Source organism: Juglans regia, chromosome 3 (genome assembly GCF_001411555.2).
Source record: "Juglans regia cultivar Chandler chromosome 3, Walnut 2.0, whole genome shotgun sequence".
NCBI lineage: Eukaryota > Viridiplantae > Streptophyta > Magnoliopsida > Fagales > Juglandaceae > Juglans > Juglans regia.
Genome location: NC_049903.1, coordinates 20,479,715 through 20,502,047, shown reverse-complemented (window position 1 = coordinate 20,502,047; position 22,333 = coordinate 20,479,715). Strand labels below are relative to the sequence as shown.

The 22,333-nt window shown below is 36.0% G+C and overlaps 1 protein-coding gene and 1 pseudogene across 1 annotated transcript; one reads left to right on the top strand and one right to left on the bottom strand.

Moving 5' to 3' along the window:
• Nucleotides 1-211: 211 nt before the first annotated feature.
• Nucleotides 212-1,512, bottom strand: LOC108995300 (annotated as a pseudogene).
• Nucleotides 1,513-18,481: 16,969 nt separating this feature from the next.
• Nucleotides 18,482-20,332, top strand: LOC108995299. The gene has a single exon (XM_018970833.2). It carries the CDS (start codon nt 18,621-18,623, stop codon nt 20,256-20,258), a length of 1,638 nt encoding a protein of 545 aa, XP_018826378.2. The 5' UTR covers nt 18,482-18,620; the 3' UTR covers nt 20,259-20,332.
• Nucleotides 20,333-22,333: the final 2,001 nt, after the last annotated feature.

The window sequence follows — 22,333 nt, the reverse complement described above, 5'->3', positions numbered from 1 at the left end:
AGGGTCAACATTGAACTGGATCTTACTAAGCCTCTAGCTAGAGGAAGAACAATCCATGTGAAAGGGGAGAAGATCTCGATATCACTCAGGTATGAAAAGTTACCGAGATTGTGTTTTTCCTGTAGTTTTATTGTTCATGATTTACAAGAATGTAAGGGAGGAGTGGGGGGAGATACACAATATGTGGCATGGTTGAGAGTGGGATCTAGAGTTAAGAAGAATGAGCCTCCAAAAAAATCAGGATGGAGTCCAGTAAATAACAATGAAACAGTGTGAAGACATTCTTAGGTAACTGTGCCATACTTTTCATGAACTCTGGATTCTCTTCTGTACCAGAGAAGATACCAAAAAATGCAAATGCAGCACGTCTGGCAATGTCCCAAGCTGTCCATTCCTTTATAAGCCTATATATTTGCACATTAATAGCACCTGGTGGATGAGCCTACAGCCAGAAAAGCATTATCTTAAGTAGAGGAAAAATAACTCTACTTTATGGCTTCATATTTATTACTCAGATGGCCATAAAAGCTTAACATAGAAAGAATAAGAAGTGAAGAATGCATTGTTAATGAATATTTTACAGGTTCAATTGCAGTTAGAGTTTTCCACCTATTTTGATTTCTCTGTAGCAAATCTAGATAACATATAGTAAGCAGATTACCTCTTTAAATTCTGCTTCGGGCCGCACATCAAGAATCACAAAGTTGTTTTCTTTCTGAAGGCGTAGAGCTTCCTTTACATCCACACTCCTTACCTGAAAAATAGAAAAAACATCCAAGTATATCCATCAATATGTTTGTGTGGTTTGACCGAAATGTGTCTGCTTTACGTTTCAGAATTGTAGTATTAGTACTTTATGTTCAGTCTCTGTGAATCAAAGCTAGAGGTGGGGGCTGTACCTTTTTCTGTAGCAGATACTCCCTCTTAATCTTCCAGTCTTCTTCAGCTGATCCCTCCAAGAAAGAAGTAGAAAAGAATGAAAATCAGTGTCAATCTAGGAGATAAAAATATCAAACAGATGAACATATATCAAATCAAACATATCTCTATTTCAGTGATCATGTCGTCTTGAAAAATGTATGGAGATTCTTATTAATTACATGTAGACTAGAAAAGATGTACCTGGTGTTCTTGCAGGTTTTGTGGCTGCACTTCGGATTCACAAAAACCTATGGGAAGAAATATGAGGGAGGAGGTTGGCAGGGATGAAGAGATGAAGGGTAGTAAAAAAGTTAAAAAGGTTAGTGTTGAGGTTGAAGAAGTCCAAATAGAAGAATTGGCAGAGGTTGTCGTACAACCCCGCCAATCTCAATGAAAATACTAAGTTGGAACTACCGAGGGCTTGGGAACCCTCGGACAGTTCAAGACCTTTGTCATATAGCAGAAGAGAAGAAACCCAAAGTAGTCTTCTTGATGGAAACTAAGTTAAATTTAGAGAAGTGTACCGGAGTGAAGAGAAGACTGAATTGTGAGGGGCGTTTTGTGGTGGAACCAGTTGGCAGAAAGGGACATCTAGTAATGATGTGGGATCATATGAATAAGGTAGAAGTTATGAACTATTCACATAAACATATCAGTGCTTGGATTACGAATGAGGAAGGGAATATGAAGTAGTTGCTGACAGGGTTTAATGGTGAGCTTGATTCAAGCAAGAGGGACGAGACCTGGAATTTGTTAGCAGCACTAAAACCTATAGGAGATTATAGGTGGTGTGTAATTGGTGACTTTAATGAAATCCTAACTCATGATGAAAAAATAGGAGGTAATATAAGACAGGAAAGACAGATGAACAAATTTAGAGAAGCTTTAGAGAAAGGGGAACTATTTGACTTGAGTTGGAGACGAGACAAATTTACTTGGAATAACAAGCATGAAGATGATTCATTTACTAAAGAAATGCTAGATAGGGCTGTTGCAAATTTGAAATGGTCAGAAGTTTTTAATGACAAAATAGTGGAAATGTTAGTAGCAAGTAGCTCTGATCATAGACCTATTTTATTATCTGCAAGTCAGGTTAGTAAAAGTGATTGGCGAGGGAAGAAAATGTTCAAATATGAAGCAAGTTGGGCACTTGAGGAAGAGTGCGAAGAGGTGTTAAAGGGAGTATGAAATGATCAATCAGAAAGTAGAGAATCAATGTATAAAATACAAAAGCCGATGGAAGGAAGCAGATGTGATTCAGTTAAGTGGATCAATCATATAAGAGCAGAGAGGGGGGAGGAGTTGGAAGAAAAAATAGAAGAATTGAAATAGTTACAATCGGAATAGAATGGGTATAACTTGGAGAGTATAAAAAATATTCAAAAGGAGATAGGACTAATGCTTGTGATAAGGAAGATATGAAATGGAAACAAATGGTCAAAAGGAATTGGTTTCAGCATGGTGATAGAAATACTAGGTTTTTTCATGCATGTGCAAGCCAAAGGAAAAAGAAGAATATGATAAAACATATAGTTGATGATCAAAATAGAAGCTTCTCAAGGCCAGAGGAGGTTGAAGAAGCCTCTAAGTCCTATTTTGGAAAGTTATTCACTTCTTCTCAACCAAGTGTAGATGAGATCGAGGATTATCTAAAGAACCTGGAGGCCAAAGTTTCAAGAGAGATGAATGTGAGTGATAGGAACCAAGGTGGGCCTACTCTTAAAGATCATTTGCAAGTTCCAGATGGGCCAATTACAAGATGAAGGGCGAAGAAGATCAATGAAGCAATGCAATGATTGGTGCAATCCACTTGGGATGAAGCCAGCAAGAGCCCAACACTCAAGATGGGTCTAAAAGAAGAAGAACCAGTTTTGATACACTTGATTCAAGCTGTGGAAGATATGACTTAGAGATATGGCCTATTGTTATTGGATGCTTCCAATTTGGTTAAATGATTTATTTTATTAGTTTAGAATAAGTGGGCTTGAAGATGCTTGGCTCACATGTCTTATTTCTTATGAACTATGTTTTTGGGAAGGCCTTGTATTTTGGCCAACGGCTTATTTGGAAAGTTACTTTTTAGGAACTAGGGTTTCATCAATTTATTGTAGGGGTTACTGTAGCCGCGCGTACTGTAGCCGGTACTGTTCATCGAGGGTAATTTTGGGTAAAATGGGCTTTATTTTGGCTAGGGTTTTGATTAGGTTTGGGTTTAAAAACTCTTTGTTGCCTCATTTGAGAGATTAGACAATATTGAATTTTATTTGTGAGTTGAGTTTTCTCCTCTTGTTCTTGATTGAACTCTTGAACTTATCAAAGGTAAATCACAACATTTGTGGCGTTCCTCCTTTGTAATCTGGGTTCTTGAGACGGGTTCTTCAACGGGTCTAGATTTTAATATAATCTAGGTTCTTGAAACGGGTTCTCATCGGGTTTAGATTCTCCATCTTTGTCTTGATTTTTGGCTTTCTTGTGGAGTTTTCAAATTGATTGTGGGTTCAAGGGAATTCATTTCCACGGGTTTATATCATTTGGTATTCAGAGCAAGGTTTCCAATCAGGTCTGATTCTATCTTTTATTTCTTGCATATTTAATTCTAGGTCTTCATTGTTCTAGGGTTTGTGTTGGCTAAAATCTCTTGTTCTAGGGGCTGCCGTATATCACTTGCCCTTGGGTTTTTGAGTTATTGTTAAGGTTTTCTCAACTGCTTATTCTTGATTGTGATCAAATCAGTTGGTGAAAAGAAAAGAAAAGAAAGGAAAAGAAAAAAAAATCATGTAAAAAAAAATTCGAGATTTTTTTCTTCAGCCTTATCATCAAAGGGGGTGATTCTAGTTGGTATCTTGTCTTATAGTTACTGTTCATTCATATAATTTTCTTGATTCACGTGCCATTTTTTTTTTCATTCATTCCGTGTTTCTCTTGTTCTTGTTTCTTGGACCTAATTACTAGTTGGGATAAAACAAGATTGCTTTATCTTGATTGAGTCAATTAGTTCTTAAAGAACTTGTGTGGGAAAACTCTTGAGGTAAAAGGCAAGAGAGTGTGAGACTATTATCGGAAAAAAGCCAATTAAGAGTGAACACGAGTAGAGTGTCATTATTCGAGTGTAAACACGTAAGGGAGTGTGTGAGGTTTACTTTTTTTTTTGCCGCTAACATTCTTTTGTGTAGTACCTGATAATGTCTCATCGGAGTAGCGCATCACTAAGGGGGAGAGCAGATAACTCATCTTTTGTGTTGCAAGCCATGAAACAACAGTTTGAGCGGTTGAACTTAGTGTTGGGTGAAGTGAGGGATAGGATGGATCATCAAGAAGCAGCGATTAGAAATCTACAAGGTGGGAGGGACAGGAGGCGACGTGAGCATAGAGTTGAAAATCAGTATGAGAATGAAGGAGATGGTGAGGATGAGGAAGACTTAGCATCTGACGTTGGGTTGGGTAGAAATAGAAGAGTTAGGCATGAAAGAGGATTTGAGGGGAATCTAAGGGGTTGAGATGGTGTAGATAGAGACCTTGGTAGCTTCAAAATGAAAATAGACCCTGAGGTTTATCTAGAGTGGGAGAAAAAAATAGAGTTGGTGTTTGATTGCCATAATTACTTTGAGAAGAAGAAAGTGAATTTGACGGTAATTGAATTCACTGATTATGCTATTATTTGGTGGGATCAATTAGTGACCAATAGGAAGAGGAATTATGAGAGGCCTATAGAGACATGGAGAGAGTTGAAAGCTCTCAAGAGGCGGAGATTTGTTCCTAACCATTACTATAGAGACCTTTACCAGAAATTACAAAATCTTACACAGGGGTCTAAGAGTGTGGATGATTACCATAAGGAGATGGAGGTAGCGATGATTCGGGTCTAATGTAGAGGAGGACCGAGAGGCCACCATGGCTAGATTTTTGAGTGGTTTGAATAGGGACATAGCCAATGTAATTGAATTGCAGCATTATGTGGAGATAGAGGACATGGTGCACATGGCTATGAAGGTGGAGAGACAATTAAAGAGAAAAGGGACAGCAAGGTACACTTCGGTTTCTAGCACTACTTGGAAATCAAAATGGGATAGGAATGATCTAGCTGAAGCAAAGAGAAAGACCGAACAACCTAAGGAAAAAGATGAGGGAACTAGCAACAAACCCAAGGTAGAATCCCAACCTTCACGGAATAGAGATATCAAATGTTTTAAGTGTTTGGGTTCAGGGCACATTGCTTCTCAATGTCCAAATAGGAGGGTGATGATTATGCGTGACAATAGGGAGGTGATGACTGAGAGTGAGGATGATAGTGTGAGGTGTCCGAATTGGTTGATGCTAGTGATGATGATGGAGTGGTATACCCTGTGACACGTGAGTCTCTTGTTGCCAGGCATGCTCTCAATGCACACATTAAGGTGGATGATGCAGAGCAACAGAGAGAGAACATTTTCTATACTAGATGCCATGTCAACAATAAGGTATGTAGTATGATCATTGATGGAGAGAGTTGTTCTAATGTGGCTAGCACTACTTTGGTTGAGAAATTGAATTTAACAACCTTAAAACACTCTAGACCATATAAATTGTAGTGGTTGAATGATTGTGGAGAGGTTAGGGTGGATAAACAAGTGTTAGTTACTTTTTTTTATTGGGAAGTATCAGGATGAGGTGCTTTGTAATGTTGTGCCTATGCATGCGGGCTATATTTTGTTGGGGAGGCCGTGGCAGTATGATAGGAGAGTGACACATGATGGGTTCAAGAACATGTACAACTTTGAAAAGGAGGGCAAAACAATTAAGCTTGCTCCTTTAACTCCAAGCCATGTCTATGAGGATCAACTGAAATTAAAAAGTGAGGTTGTTCAAAAAAGAAAGAGTGAAAATGAGAGTGATCAAAAGAGAAAGAGTGAAAATGAGAGTGATCAAAAAAGAAAGAGTGAAAAAGAGATTGAGCAAAAAAGAAAGAGTGAAAAAGAAAGTAGAGAGGTGGCTAAGAGTAAAGAAAAAAGAGTGGAGCCACGAGAGAAAAAAGAAAGAGAGTCTGCCGAGAGAAAAGGAAAGGCAAAAGTGAGTTTCTATGCAAGAGAAAGTGAGGTTAAGAGGGCTTTCTTCGCAGATCGCCCTATGATTTTTCTTGTCTATAAAGAGTCTTATCTTACTCTTGATGAAACTAATCAGTCTCTTCCTAGTTTGGTTGTTTCTTTGTTGCAGGAGTTTGAGGATGTATTCCCGGAGGAGATGCCAAATGAGTTGCCACCCATTAGAGGCATTGAGCACCAAATTGATTTTGTGCCCGGGGCTGCTATTCCAAACCTACCAGCCTATAAGAGTAATCTAGAGGAGACAATGGAGCTTCAGAGGCAAGTTGAGGATTTGATGAGCAAGAGGTACTTGAGGGAGAGCATGAGCCCTTGTGCAGTACCAGTGCTACTCGTGCCAAAGAAGGATGGGACGTGGAGGATGTGCATTGATTGCAAGTCGGTCAACAATATCATGGTAAAGTATCGACATCCCATTCCTAGATTGGATGATATGCTTGATGAATTGCATGGCTCATGTATTTTCACTAAAATTGGTCTTAAAAGTGGGTATCATCAAATTAGAATAAAAGAGGGTGATGAATGGAAAACTGCTTTTAAGACTAAGTATGGGCTTTATGAATGGTTGATTATGCCATTTGGACTTACAAATGCGCCCAGTACTTTCATGAGATTAATGAACCATGTCCTACGTGCATTCATAGGCAAGTTTGTGGTTGTGTACTTTGATGATATCTTAGTATACAGCAAGAACTTAAATGAACATATTGAGCATTTGAGATATGTGTTTGATGTGTTGAGATGTGAAAAGTTGTATGCTAATTTCAAGAAATGTGCCTTTTGCATGGAAAAAGTTATTTTTCTTGGTTATGTTGTTAGTACAAAGGGTATTGAGGTGGATGAAGAGAAAGTCAAGGCCATCAAGGAGTGGCCAACGCCAAAAAGCATCACTAGGTAAGAAGCTTTCATGGCTTAGCTAGCTTTTATCGGCCTTTTGTTAAAGACTTCAGCACCATTGCTGCACCACTCACTGAGGTAATTAAAAAGAATGTTGGATTTCATTGGGGGGCTAATCAAGAGAATGCTTTTGCCACTATTAAAGAAAGGTTGTGCTCTGCACTTGTGTTAGCATTACCTGATTTTAACAAAACTTTTGAGATCGAATGTGATGCCTCAGGAATAGGGATTGGAGCCGTTTTGATGCAGGATAGGCGGCCCATAGCCTTCTTCAGTGAAAAGTTAAGTGGGGCATCCCTGAAGTACCCTACTTTTGACAAAGAGCTTTATGCTCTTGTTCGTGCATTAGAGACTTGGCAGTACTACCTATGGCCAAGAGAACTTGTGATCCACACCGATCATGAATCATTGAAGCATCTCAAGGGTCAAGGTAAGTTGAATAAAAGGCATGCTAGATGGATGGAATACATTGAGACATTTCCCTATGTCATCCGTTACAAGCAAGGTAAGGAGAACATTGTTGCTGATGCTCTATCCTGGAGGTATGTACTTCTTACTTCTATGAGTGCTAAAATGCTTGGGTTTGAATATGTGAAAGACATGTATGCCGATGACGCTGATTTTTCTAATGTGTATGTGGCATGTGATAAGGCGGCATTTGGTAAGTTTTACAAGCATGATGGTTATTTGTTTAAAGAAAGTAAACTTTGTCTGCCAAATTGTTCTATGCGTGAGTTATTGGTACGTGAGGCACATGGTGGGGGATTAATGGGACACTTTGGTGTCAAGAAAACTTTAGACATTTTGCATGAACATTTCTTTTGGCCTAAGATGAAGAGAGATGTTAACCGTATTTGTGGAAGGTGCATTACATGTAGAAAGGCCAAATCTAAGGTTTTGCCACATGGGTTGTATACACCCTTACCTGTTCCTAGTGAGCCATGGGTAGACATATCTATGGACTTTGTTTTGGGGCTGCCTAGGACCAAAAGGGGTAGAGATTCTATTTTTGTGGTTGTGGATAGATTCAGTAAGATAGCACATTTCATTCCATGCCATAAAACAGATGATGCCACAAACATAGCTGACTTGTTTTTCCGGGAGATAGTGCGACTCCATGGTGTACCTAGGAGTATTGTTTCTGATAGGGATGTTAAATTCCTTAGCTACTTTTGGAAGGTGTTGTGAGGGAAATTGGGTACTAAGCTCTTATTTTCCACTACTTGTCATCCGCAGACTAATGGTCAGACTGAAGTAGTTAATAGGACTTTAACTCAGCTCTTACGCACTGTTGTTCATAAGAATTTAAAAACTTGGGAGGATTGTTTGCCATTTATAGAGTTTGCATATAATAGGACGATGCATACTACTACTTCATACTCTTCTTTTGAAATTGTTTATGGATTTATTCCACTTACTCCTTTGGATTTGATGCCTTTACCTGTTGATGGCAGGAGTAGTTTGGATGGACAAAAGAAGGCGGAGTTGGTGAAGTCACTTCATGAGAGGGTACGACTTCAAATTGCCTAAAAGAATGAAAGGGTTGCTTCCCAAGTCAATAAAGGATGAAGGCGTGTCATCTTTGAACCAGGAGATTGGGTTTGGGTTCACATGCGCAAAGAAAGATTCTCAGCCCATAGAAGGACTAAGTTGCATCCTCGAGGAGATGGACCTTTCCAAATTCTTGAGAAAATTAATGACAATGCATATAAAGTGGATCTTCCAGGTGAGTATAATGTTTCTGCAACTTTCAATGTTTCTGATCTTTCTCCTTTTGATGTAGGTGAAGATTCGAGGTCGAATCCTTTTGAGAAGAGGGGGAATGATAGGAACCAAGGTGGGCCTACTCTTAAAGATCCTTTGCAAGTTCCAGGTGGGTCAATTAAAAGATTAAGGGCCAAGAAGATCAAGGAAGCAATGCAAGGATTGGTGCAATCCACTTGGGATGAAGCCAGCAAGAGCCTAACACTCAAGATGGGTCTGAAAGAAAGAAGAACCAGTTTTGATACACTTGATTCAAGCTATGGAAGACATGACTTAGAGATACGGCCTATTGTTATTGGAGGCTTCCAATTTGGTTAAATGATTTATTTTATTAGTTTAGAATAAGTGGGCTTGAAGATGCTTGGCTCATATGTCTTATTTCTTATGAACTATGTTTTTGGGAAGGCCTTGTATTTTGGCCAACGGCTTATTTAGAAAGTTACTTTTTAGGAACTAGGGTTTCATCAATTTATTGTAGGGGTTACTGTAGCTGCGCGTACTTAGCCGGTACTGTTCATCAAGGGTAATTTTGGGTAAAAGGGGCTTTATTTTGGCTATGGTTTTGATTAGGTTTGGATTTAAAAACTCTTTGTTGCCTCATTTGAGAGATTAGACAATATTGAATTTTATTTGTGAGTTGAGTTTTCTCCTCTTGTTCTTGATTGAACTCTTGAACTTATCAAAGGTAAATCACAACCTTTGTGGCGTTCCTCCTTTGTAATCTGGGTTCTTGAGACGGGTTCTTCAAAGGGTCTAGATTTTAATATAATCTAGGTTCTTGAAACGGGTTCTCATCGGGTTTAGATTCTCCATCCTTGACTTGATTTTTGGCTTTTTTGGAGAGTTTTCAAATTGATTGTGGGTTCAAGAGAATTCATTCCCACGGGTTCATATCAGTGAGTTTGTCAAAGACTTGCACTAGAAGGGAGGTAGAAGAAGCTATAAACCAGATGGCTCCAGGCCTGATGGATTTGGAGCTTGCTTCTTTCAAAATCACTGGAACATAATTGGAGATGAGGTGAGCTCAACTGTACTTTCTTGTTTGAATGGTAATGTATTAAATCCATAAGTGAACTTTTCTCATATTGTGCTTATTCCTAAAACAAAGAGTGCAGTGAGTATATGCCAATTAGTCTGTGTAATGTCTTGTATAAAATTCCGTCAAAGGTGTGGGCTAATAGACTTAAGAAAGTATTGACATATATCATATCTCCCAATCAAAGTGCTTTCATATTAGGGAGATTGATAACTGACAATATTATGGTGGCCTATAAAGTTATGCACTCAATGAAGGTTAGGAAAAATGGAGCTCAAGGAAGTATGACCATTAAGCTAGATATGTCAAAAGTCTATGACAGAATAGAGTGGTCTTTTTTGTAGAAAACAATGAGAAAGATGGGGTTCTATAATAAATGGGCAGAGATGATCATGCTATGTGTATCGTCTGTGTCATACTCTGTAATGGTTAAAAATACAAGAGATGCTGCATAGATAAGACAAAGTCTCGGGACAATTTTTGAATAGAGATAAGACATCCATCTTTTTTAGTTCCAATACAAGAATATAAGACAAAATGAATATTCTAGTAGCAGGGGGAGCAGCAGTGAGGGGTAGCTTTGAAAAACACCTTGGATTACCAATCATGGTAGGCAAATCAAAATATAATACCTTCAGAGGTATTAAGGAGAGAGTTTGGCACAGAATTAACAATTGGAAGAATACATATTTGTCTGTCGTAGGAAAGGAAATCATGATAAAGGCAGTACTTCAGGCAATACCCACCTATACTATGAGTGTTTTGAAGATCCTCAAAAAAATTTGTTAGGAGTCGAATGTGATGCGTGCAAATTTTTGGAGGGTAATCAACATAAGAATAACAGTGTGCAGTGGAGGAATTGAAAAAAATATGGGAAAACAGAAAGGGAAGGGAGGATTAGGATTCAGGGACTTAGAGAGTTTCAATTCTACTTTGCTTGCTAAGCTAGGTTGGAGATTTACCAAGAATCGTAATAGCTTGGTAGCAGTGATCTACAAAGAGAAATATTTTAAAAGAACATCCTTGCTAGAAACTAAAATGGGTGATAAACCATCACTTATTTAGAGGAGTGTGTGGAGAGCTTTGGGTTTGTTGAAAGAGGGTCTCAGATGGAGGGTGAGTAATGGCAACAAAATCAAAATATGGGGACACAAATGGTTATCCACACTAGTTTCCTTTAAAGTACAGTCTCCAATATCGATTCTCAATGAAGATGCAAAAGTGAAGGAACTAATCAACCAGCAGAATAATGTATGGAATGAAGAGCTGCTAAGGAGTATATTTAAAGAGGAGGAGGTAGAGCAGATTTGTAGTATTCCCTTAAGTAGCTCGAGTGCAGAAGATAAATTGATATGAGATCCATCAGAAAAAGGTTTATTCATAGTCAAAAGTGCTTATTTTGAGAGAAAAAATCAATTCAGGGAGAAACATCATATGAATGTAAGATGGATGGAAGATGGAAGAACATTTGAGATCTAAATGTCTCTGGAAAAGTGATATTTTCTTAAGGAAAGCAGGCAACGATTTGCTTGCCATAAGAAGGGACTTATTCTGTAAAAAAACAAATTGTGGATAGTCCGCTCTGTCCCATTTGCCACCAAGAAAATGAGTCAGTGATGCACTTTTTATGACAGTGTCTATCTGCAAATGATGTATGGGCAGGTATGATGAATTCAATACAGAAGTGGAAAAATGCAGAAGATGATTTTCCTAGTTTGTGTAAGAAGCTTAGGGAAACAATAACAAATGCAGAATTGGAAGAGACATCAAAAACAATGAGGGCTTTGTGGATGAGAAGGAATGAGTTCATTTTCGACCATAAGTTTAAAAGCCACATTAGAGTGATTAGATTAGCAAAGGAAAGTCTCCAAGAATACCAATTTTCGACCATAAGTTTAAAAGTCACATTAGTGTGATTAGATTAGCAAAGGAAAGTCTCCAAGAATACCAATCAGCCAATCAGTGGTTGAAGAGGTCCAAAAACACAGCCATCTCCGAGAGGAAGAACCAGCATTGAGAGAAACCTTAGCAAAACTTTTTGAAAGCCAATTGGAATATATCAGTGGATCAAAATAACAGGAAAGTGAGAATTGGAATTATTATAAAAAATGAGAAAGGGGAAGTATTGGCAGCAGCATGTGATCAAAGAAGATTTATACACCAACCAGCTATATATAACAGAGAGTTTAGCCTTATGGAGAATAACAGAATTATGCAGAGAGTTGAGTTTTACAAAAGTGATACTAGAAGGTGATGCACAGGTGATTATCAATGCAGTGAACAATGAAAATGAAGACTATTCTAGCTATGAGAATATTATACTAGAAATAAAGAAATATCTTTATGATAGAAATGAGTGGCATGTAAGATTTGTACGTAGCGAGAAAAACACAGTTGCACACACCTTAGCAAAAGTAGTTTTACAATTAGAATATGAGAGAGTATGAATAGAAGAAGCACCAGAAATTGTAAGTAGTGTTATGGAGAAAGACAAACTTTGTAATGAATGATCATTCAAATCGAATACAAGAGGTTTACTTCAAAAAAAAAAAAAAACAAACAAAAAGATACAGTATTCTCTTTATATTTTAGCTTTTATCATATTTTATAAGGTTTTATGTAGAGTACATTTATTTTTATCATCTTTTTGAAAGGGAAATAACGTGATTGTAAGAAACATGAAGGAAAAAAAAAAAAAAGAGAGAAAGAAGAAGAAACAATAGGAACTTTTTACATAGATCATGAATAGTAGATTATCTAAATGTAGAGCTGCAGTACAAATGTATTTTTCCTATACTATACATAATCTGGAGGAGACCTTTGAACCCTTCGAGCACTTCAATGATTTTTGTATTTTGTCATTTAAAATACATTATCAAGATTCAAGATTCATTTTTCTATTTGAGCTAATTAATGACTTTTACAATACACCATATATTAGCTTATTTATTATTATTTTATATGATTTTTTTTCTTTATTCATATAAAATACTTTTTTAATTACCACTAAATATGAAATATTCTTGGATCTTTTAATATTTCTCATATATTCATTGAAGACAATATTTCTTTATTGCCAAAATGACATCAATAGTCCAATATAAAACAAAAAATAAAGATGTAAAAAAGCCATTCGTCCTATTTGTTTTTTTAACATTTTATCCTTTTATCATGTTTTGAAAACTTTTTAACACAACTATTTTTATTTTTATTTTTATTAAAATAAACATAACTTTTTTTTTGTTTTTGTTTTATAAATAACAGTATAAAATGTGAGAAATATAAAGAAAAGAAAGAAATAATAAAAAAACATTTACATAGATTAATAGTGCATGTTATATGTAGGAAGTACTTTTAACTCATTTGTATTATATATATTTGATAATCAGATATTTTATTGCTCAAAGAAGACTTACATCATTTCACTGAAAATAATAGAATGAATACATAAATTAGGATTGGGGTTGCTACCCGCACCTTGCCCCCGCCCTTGCCGATTTGGACCTATGGTCTGTCCGCCCCCCATTTGGGGTAAATGGGCCCAAAACATCTTTTTGGGCCATTTTGGGCCTTAGATTTTAAAACAATAAGTCCTAAAAAAAAAGAAGAACTATATTTTACAATTTACATATAACATAAAATTAAATAAATTTTGTTTAAAGTATAAAACATACAAATCTAAGTATTCTAAACTATTATAATAATAGAAATTAATCTAAAAATATTACAAATTGTCAAATAACTGAAATTATAATATTAGAAATTGTATTTGGCAAGTTGATAAACAAGATGACTTTGACTTTGAGTCTAGAGATTGAAATTAATAGGAAAAAAAAAATAGGATTACAAACAATATAATGATCTATACATATGTAAAAAAGTTAAAAATATAAAACTACAAGTACAAACCAAGTGAGACTATCAAGGGTTGTAGATTAGATAATTGAAAGTTTGCCTCACTGTCCATTCTCGTTGACCGACAAAAACCTAACATACATGATGGCATGATGCAAAAATTACAATAGAATTTCATAAAATCATACAAGCAGTCATGAACAATGAACATTAAGAGGTTTCAATATTGAAATCCCTAAATTAAATTTTGGGGTTTCAGTATTGAAACCCTAAATACCCCCCCCCCCCCGAACGGATTTGGGATTTCAATATTGAAACTCCTAAATTAAATTTGGGGTTCAACAAAACAGATTGCTAGATTAAATTATGGTTTCAAAATGGAATGTATTGGAGTTTCGATATGGAAACCCCTAAACAAATTTAGGATCTCAGATTAAAACCCTAGATTTCCAATAATTCTACAAAAGTTCACCAAACAATAAACATCATCACAATCACACAAATATCTCCATAACATACAGATCAGAACCCCATCCTCCAAATCCATTCATGACTCCCATCCTCCATAGTACAATCTGAGAACTAAAAATTAATGGGTCCTCAGGATACTTACAACCTGAAGATGTATGAGAGAGACACAGACTCGACTTCAAAAGACGACAACGAGAGAGAGAGAAAGAGAGGGAGAGAGAGAGGGGAGTCAAGAAGGGGAGGTGAATTTACGTATTAAACAAAACGAGGCCGTTTTAGGTATACCCAAAACGGCGTCATTTTATTTAATGTATAAGTCTATATATATATATATATGTATGTATGTATATCATGAGGGATGGGGGAAATGCGGAGCGAGGCCATGCCCGGTCCATTCCCCACCCCCCGCAGGGGTGGCTGGATGCGGGTGGATTGCCCCCCCCCCCACCCCCCCGGAACATCTTCCATTTCATACTTTAAGAGCATGGAATTAAGAGTTAAGAGCATCTCTTGCTAATATTGCCAGATTATTGTGTATTTTACAAAAATTGTAAAATAAAAAAGCCGTTGAAAATGCTCTAATTGGAAGTCATTTTGCACTTCATTGTGATTTATCTAAACTTTCCTTTTTCTCGTCTCTATCCATATATAATACATAAGTTTTAATTTTCAACCGGATAGCTCTAATTTCTTCATTGCGTGTAAGTTATTTTCATTAAAGTTTTTTCAACATTTAACTAACATCTTATATATACTAACTTTTATAAGGTGCTTATACTAACTATATATATATTAATTGGAACATATAAAGGTATTGGCGTTCATCTCTCATTTTGTCATTCTCAATTACATCACTCAATATGTCGTATGTTAAACTGTTTTTTTTTATTAATCGGTTAATGTATAAAATAAAATAAAGAATAGGCAAAAAGTATTTTTTATTTCTTTTATTTCATGTATTTTTTTAATCATCATAAACATTTAAAAAAAATAAAAAATTCATAACATTATTAAAAAATACTTCCTTAATCATTAAGTAAAATAAAAAAAAGCATTCGGAACACAAATTCGAGACCCAAATTCAGGTCCTAAAGCATTTCTCTAAAATAAATGATGAATGGTAGTTGTACTAAAAACTATGGCTCTCAAACAGAGCAACGAGGCCTAGAATTATACTTCTATTCTTTTGTGTTTATGTGGAATTATGAGGAGACCACAAATAGATGTACGGTGAGATACAATAATTTGTAAGTTTATTAATGTAAGAATTCTGTATAGATCTAGCAATTCTCACAAATAAGGAAGGGTTTGTCTCAATATTAAAAATATTTCAGAATATCTGTAAATAATAGTAAAATAATATTAAATAATTTATTAATAATAATAAAATAATTTAAGAATATTTAAATATAGTTGTGTTCTCAAACAAGTCCTAAATCTAAACTTGGGATGCCACTCTCGTTTTTATACGAGTTCTATTTAAGAAAAAATGAACATGCAATCCTTTTTACAATTCTATTTTAAAAGAAGAGTATTTTTATAAAATAACTTATAAAAATAACAAATTTTATAGAAATACTTTTAATTTAAATATAAAGGGTGGTAAAAAAGAATATTGAAAAGAAAAAAAACTCAACGATATATTAAGGATATATATGGGACAGCTGGTAGCAATGATTATTGATTACCCCGTTTCAATATTGGAAAGTGCAACGCTGCAAGCAACTTATCTTGCTTGTGGATCATTATCTCGTGAACGACCGGCCAAAATAATAAAATATTAAAGTTGCGTTCGGATATTGAGATTAGTTGAATTAAATTGTAAATAATAATATTTTATATATTTTATTGAGATATTTTAGATTAAGATCATGAGTTTAACTTTTTATTTTTTTGATAACAACATATCTCATTTCATTCATTTAAAGAGGATATTTAAATTTGACTTTAAACAACAAGTCAATTATAAACGTTAGTAGAATCCCAGTACACTAATGTGACTGACATGGTCTAGTCTAGACGGCTTATCTCTAAAGACCGAAGTCTAAGAGATAGCACAACTCTGTTCCTGACAGAGTTTGTAGTAACCAAATACAAAATTCCATACCCAATTGGACGAGGTATGGAGAAACCAAACCCCAACATCACCGACTAAGCGGAGGGGAGACAACATCCTTTGGACCTAAGTCCGAAGGACCAAATATTTTTGGATTTTTTGTTTTATTGAAAATAAAGACAATGCAAAAATAAATTACATTAAAAACACTGTAAAAAGGAAAAAACAGTGCACAAAAACGCCTCAGAAGAGATTGAGATTAACTTTTTAAGATTGAGATCATGAGTTTAACTTTTTAGATTGAAATGTATAAAATAGGTTGAGATGAATTTAATTTTTTTTCTTTTTTTTTTATAATAAATTGAAAAAAATAATAAATTTTATCAATGATAAGTTTGAGATGAGTTGAAATAAATTGAATTTGATTCAACGACTAAACATAACCTAAAGCATGCAATGCATGCCTACCAAGGGAAATAGACAATGTTGTACGTGCATGCATAAAAACATAGGACCTCATACATCCATCTACCTCATCCTATATGCTCTTCCAACCTAGAAAACACCATGAATTAGGAGGTTTGGAGCTCCCTTCTCTCTAAACTCTCTCCCATCTCTCTAAACTCCCCCAATCTTTAGAATCGGCCAGAGGGGGTGAGAGCTTTGGCTTCTTCCCTCCCCCTCTCTGTTGTCTTCTTGTGTAGTGCTAGGTTTTATTATTGTGTTTATTTTAGGCTAAATAAAGAGAGAATCACTGATCGAGAATTTCCGCTACCCAGTAGCTAACACGCACCCCACTAGGAGGTTGCCCAGCCGCCAATCTGCACGACTACCAAATGTGGCCTCAACCGGAGTGGAGCGTAGTCTGTACGTGCGAGTTGGAAAATTCGGAGATCGCCTACGCATGGCCCTCATGCGCCACCAAGGAGCCATCTACCGCTGCAACGCGCGGCTGTTCCTAAACCGGCAACTTTGGATCTCCTAGGATCAACCGTCAGTTTTCCCTTCAACAACCTTTTTGTGCATTGTTTTTCCATTTTTATAGTGATTTCACAATGTAATTTATTTTATGCCCTATCTTTATTTTCAAGAAAACAAAAACCCAAAAACATAGTGTCTTCGGACTAAGGTCCGAAGGGTGTTGTCCCCCCTCCGCTTAGGCGGTGATGATGAGGTTGGTTCTCCATACTTCGATTAGTCGGATATGGAGTTTTGTTAATTGGTTACTGTTACTTTTATCGTGGACAAAACTGTGCTATCTCTTAGACTTAGGAATTTAGAGATTTAATGTCTAGTCTAGACCATGTCAGTCACGGAAGTGTATTGAAAAATTACTAACGTTTGTAATTGACTTATTTTTTAAGTCAATTTTGTATGTCCTCTGTTAATGAAATGTGATCCGTTGTTATAAAAAACACTATAATAATTAGGAGGTTTGGACCAAATCTGTTAACAGGGCTTTTATTTTTAGAACTGGCTAAAATTACCGAAAAAGTGTTTCGAAACTGTGTCCCAAAGCTCTTTTTTTTTTTTTTTTACTTAATAATTAAGGACGTATTTTTTTAATGATGTTACGAATTTTTTATTTTTTTTAAATGTTTATGATGATTAAAAGAATACATGAAAAAAAAAGAAAAAGAAAAAAATAAATACTTTTCGAGACACAAATTCGAGACAAATTTTTGGTGAGTGTAGTGTTACTCTTTTTTTACCCTTTTTAAATCTGATTGTGTATTGTTTCCATGTGTCCTCAAGTAATTTGCTTCAACCTAACAAGTAAGTTCCCGTCGATAATTTCATCATATAAAAACTAATTAGAAGAGAACGCTTACTCGTTTGTTTTCATAATTATTTTCATATTATCGTAAATAAAATAAACAATTTAAAATTTTCAAATATTAAAAAATATATTTTAATAATATTTTATTTAACTTAACTTTTATCTCAATTCAACTTATCTCATTTCATGTCATTTTATAAAAGAAACGAGGCCTATAAATCCTTTAATTAAAAATAGATTTTATAAAAGTAAATATACAAATTAATGTGATTTGATATAGTATATTAGATTGTAAAATTATTTTGATTATAAAATATAAATTAACCAATCCAACATGAGATATTATTTAAACCATAAAAGGAATTTATTAACTGAATTTATTAATTAAAAGATTCTATTTAGCAGCTCTATTCCATGCTTCTCTTTTTTTTTTTTTTTTTTTATTCAAGTGGCGTTGTGTTTGCTGAGTATTCAAGTAGAATCGTAGCCCAAAGATCAACTTCGTAGTCCTAAGCGAAGAGTATTCATTCCTTGTAGCTCAAGGTTTCAACGTTCGCCTATATATATATATTCGCTTTCTTTCCCTTATAAAACTCAACGCTTCTTTAACTCTTTTTACACTAAAACCTTAATCTTCGGCCAAACTCTTAACCCTAGATTAACGCCGTACACCACTCTCTCTGTTTCTGTTTCTGAGTGTTGGTTGCTCTTCTCTTTCTCGGGCGCCGCTTAATTTGTTCTTGGTTTTTCTCTCGTATATGCATGGAGGATTCTAAGAATGGTACTGGGCTTGAAGCTGGATACGACGAGGTAATTCCTTCTTCGGAAGCCGCAGCCAAGGTACTGCATGGCAGTGTTTCATTGATGGAGACATCCGAGTTTAAGAACAAAGAGCCGGCGGGGAATAGCAGAGTACTGCAGATCGTCGAGGCCCGGCCTGGAATAGAAGAAGAAAGCTTCAAGAACCGAACGGGCGATCATGGTATTCGCATGCGGGATTTGAGAGAAAAAGATCAGTTTTACTCATCGGGAAAGGGTGCTGCGGGTCATGATGATCAGTACATGATGCGGATCCTTGACTCTCAGCCTGCTGCTCGCCCCAAGACAAAGAAGATCAAGTGTTTAAAACCAAAGGTATATGCTGCTTCTTCACCCAAAGCTCTGAATTCCGGTTCCTTCAAAACTGGTGCGGCAAGTGGCGGCGGGGGCGAACACCAATGTTTTTGTTGTTTCAAGAAATTCCCGACGCTAAAGTCGTTGTGCGGGCACATGAGGCTCCATCCCAAAAGAAACTGGAAGGGGATTCGGCCTTCTGACCAGATTGGTACTGCTTTCTCAGCGGCCCATGAAGATCAAACTGGACTCTTACCCAAGTGGTCCAGAACTGGCAGGAGAGGTCAAAATAGTCTTGTATTAATCGATCGACCTTTTCAGCCTGACAACACCCCAATGACTTTTCGTCTTGACCCAACCACAATCCCGGCATCTACTCATATTCCGACGCCTGTACTTCGGACGCAAAATGTATCAGATAAGCATAAACATTTGATCGGAATTGAAAAACTGGAGAACCAGACTCAATTCCTATTTTCTGAACGTGTTGCCTCAAGGAAGCAGATGATGGAGTACTTACAAACGGAAAGTAAAAGCTATTCTTGGTTAATGATTGATGGAAAAGGGTGTTGGAGGCATGCAAGTACAGCCTCGGATGAAAGCAATAGTTCCAGTAGTACTAGAGTTCCGTCAGGAAAAGCAACCGAATGCAAGTACGAGTTTGAGCAGTTACCCGTTGATCTCCAGCAACCGAATCTCAATGTTCATGAGAAAAATGAGAAGATGGTCATGGCAATGAATTCGGAGATGATGAGGATGAATTGGAAGTCAAAAGTACTGAGACCTTTCGAACCTCAGATTCAGAAAAAGATACAAAAGAAGTACTCATACCATGAATATACATGCAGGACTTGTAGCAAAACATTCCAAACTTTTCAAGCTTTGAGAGGTCATAGATCCAGCCATCACAAAGATCACAACAGTACTAAAGCTGTGCAGACATCGATTGAGATACAACCAAAAAAGGATATTGCCAATCCCATGGTCCAAGTTAAAGAAACGAAGGAGTTGGGAGAACATGATGCATCTTTGCACATATGCAACATATGCTACAAAGGTTACCCAACAGGTCAAGCTCTTGGTGGCCATAAGAAGCGACATTGGGCGGCGGCACGGTCAGCAGAATTAGCTCGAGCAAGCAGTGAATTAGCCAAGGCTGAAGACAGTGGGAGTACAGCTGCTCTTACATTTGTACAGTCGCCATTGCGAGATGGAGCAACTGCTCAGGCTGCAGGTCGCAAAGTGCTGCACTTCGATCTCAACGAACCATATGTGGAAGAGGATTAAAGAGACCCGTAACCATATATATCTTCCTTCTTATATTAGTGTGAATCGAACTAATTATAAATTTGGACCAAGCAAATTAAATTAATTTTTTGTTTATAAATTCTTGCCTCAAATATGTACGTATATATATATATATATATATATATCTCGCGATAATCGGTTGATTAATCTAGCTGATCTAGATTAATTAGAAACATAGATCTATGTTTCTTCGTTCTGATGATGTGAGGATTTCTTTAGGGAATTAGAAGGTCGGTAGTATATATAATCAGTTAATAAATGTTGGCAAAAGAAAACTACAAATCTTATATGTGAACGATCGACTCTACATTATATCGTTGTTGATAAGTTCAAAAAATACAACACAATCAAACCAAATTAAAGACTTGGAAGTAATGCATAGAGTCCATGGAAACGAATTATGTACAACTAGTTGCCATGCACTAGCTAGAAAGCACTAGTCTAATGTGATAGATTTAAGGCTGTATGCACTACAACACAATTTGTATTTTGTGACAGAGAAAATCGTCACAAAAAAATGTCAAAACGTCACTAAAGATATTTGGTGACGGTTTGAAACCGTTACCACGACCATCACCTAATGCGCGTCACAGAAAATAATTGGTGACGGTTTACTGTTGAACCGTCACTAAAAATATTTTTAGTGACGGTTGGAGGTGTTCCGTTTGGTTGAACATTTGAACGTTCCATTTTTTGTGACGGTTGAGAACTGTTACAGAAAGTAACGTTCGGACGTCCAATTGAACGTTCGAACGGCAACCCGACCGATTGGCATTCGAATGAGAGAAGTTGATGTTCATTAATTATAGTTCGAACGTATTATATTTACGTTCAAACGTTTATGTGTCCGAACGTTAATTATAATAAACGTTCGAATTTCCATTCGAACGTTACCGGACAAATGTTCAAACGTAACGGGTTTAAGGTTCGGACGTTATCTTGAATGTAAACAAATGAGTGTTCGAATGCAAGTGGTACGTTCAGATGTTTGTTCAAACGTTAATCGTTTAATCATTCGAACGTTTTGTTTGTTTGAGGGTCAGTACGTTCAAACGTAGATGCCTCCATTCGAATGTTACTATACAATTTTATGTATTCACGTTCGAACGTTGGATCAAATGGAAACCAACGTTCGAACATTTTACTTTACATTCAAACGTACACATCAGAAATATTAATTTCATAAAATTTAAAAGCATACCAATTGTATCATATTACATACCATCAATTAACAAATAACAATGTCGTATAAAATTTTAAAATTAGATATTAAAACTAGCCACCACTACCGATAAAATTTATTTCTTTTTTATTTCCTCGCCCACCGCGATTCTGTTGCAACAACATAACATGCTTCAGTTGCACCATCATCTCCCGTTGCACTTGCACTTGGACTTCACTGCGTATTCTTTTCTCTTGGTCACTTTGTTAGTCCTACAAACGCGTCTTTAAACAAGAGTATCGTTCTAAGAGAGACTCTAATTCTTGCTGTCTCGACTTCATATACTCATTCTCACGCGGTGCAGTTTTTAAATCTTTGATAAGATTATTAATTTGTGAAGGAAGTCGATGAGGTTGAGAAGGATGAACATCTATGCTTGATAGATCATCCGAAACCTCTTGCCATACTAGACTGTGGCCCAAGCACTTGTGTGAATATGTCTCTATCACTAGGAGAGGATTCTCTAGAAGCCGACTGCATCTCCATCATTTTTTCCTGCAATTTGAAAGGTAATGATCGTTAATAAGTATCGTATTAAAAGAAATAGAAATAACAAATAAATTATTCAAATGTTACATAATTTAATTAATAAAATTAAAATTACTTACATAATTATCTACAGTGACATGATTCATCCACTCACTATGCTAATTAGTGTGAGCAGCAGCATAGATATGAATGAGGGAAAAATTTTCAGGATCATCACATTTCTAACAAAGCGACAATAACAATTTTAAAAAGATAATATTAGTACTTAAATAAAAGAATATCAGAAAAATAAATGAATTCTATAATTTTTTAATTACCATTTTTTCAGCAAGAATGTGGAATG

Coding starts and splice junctions, on each gene's coding strand:
- LOC108995299 (XM_018970833.2), top strand. CDS start 18,621: ATGGAGGATTCTAAGAATGGTACTGGGCTTGAAGCTGGATACGACGAG.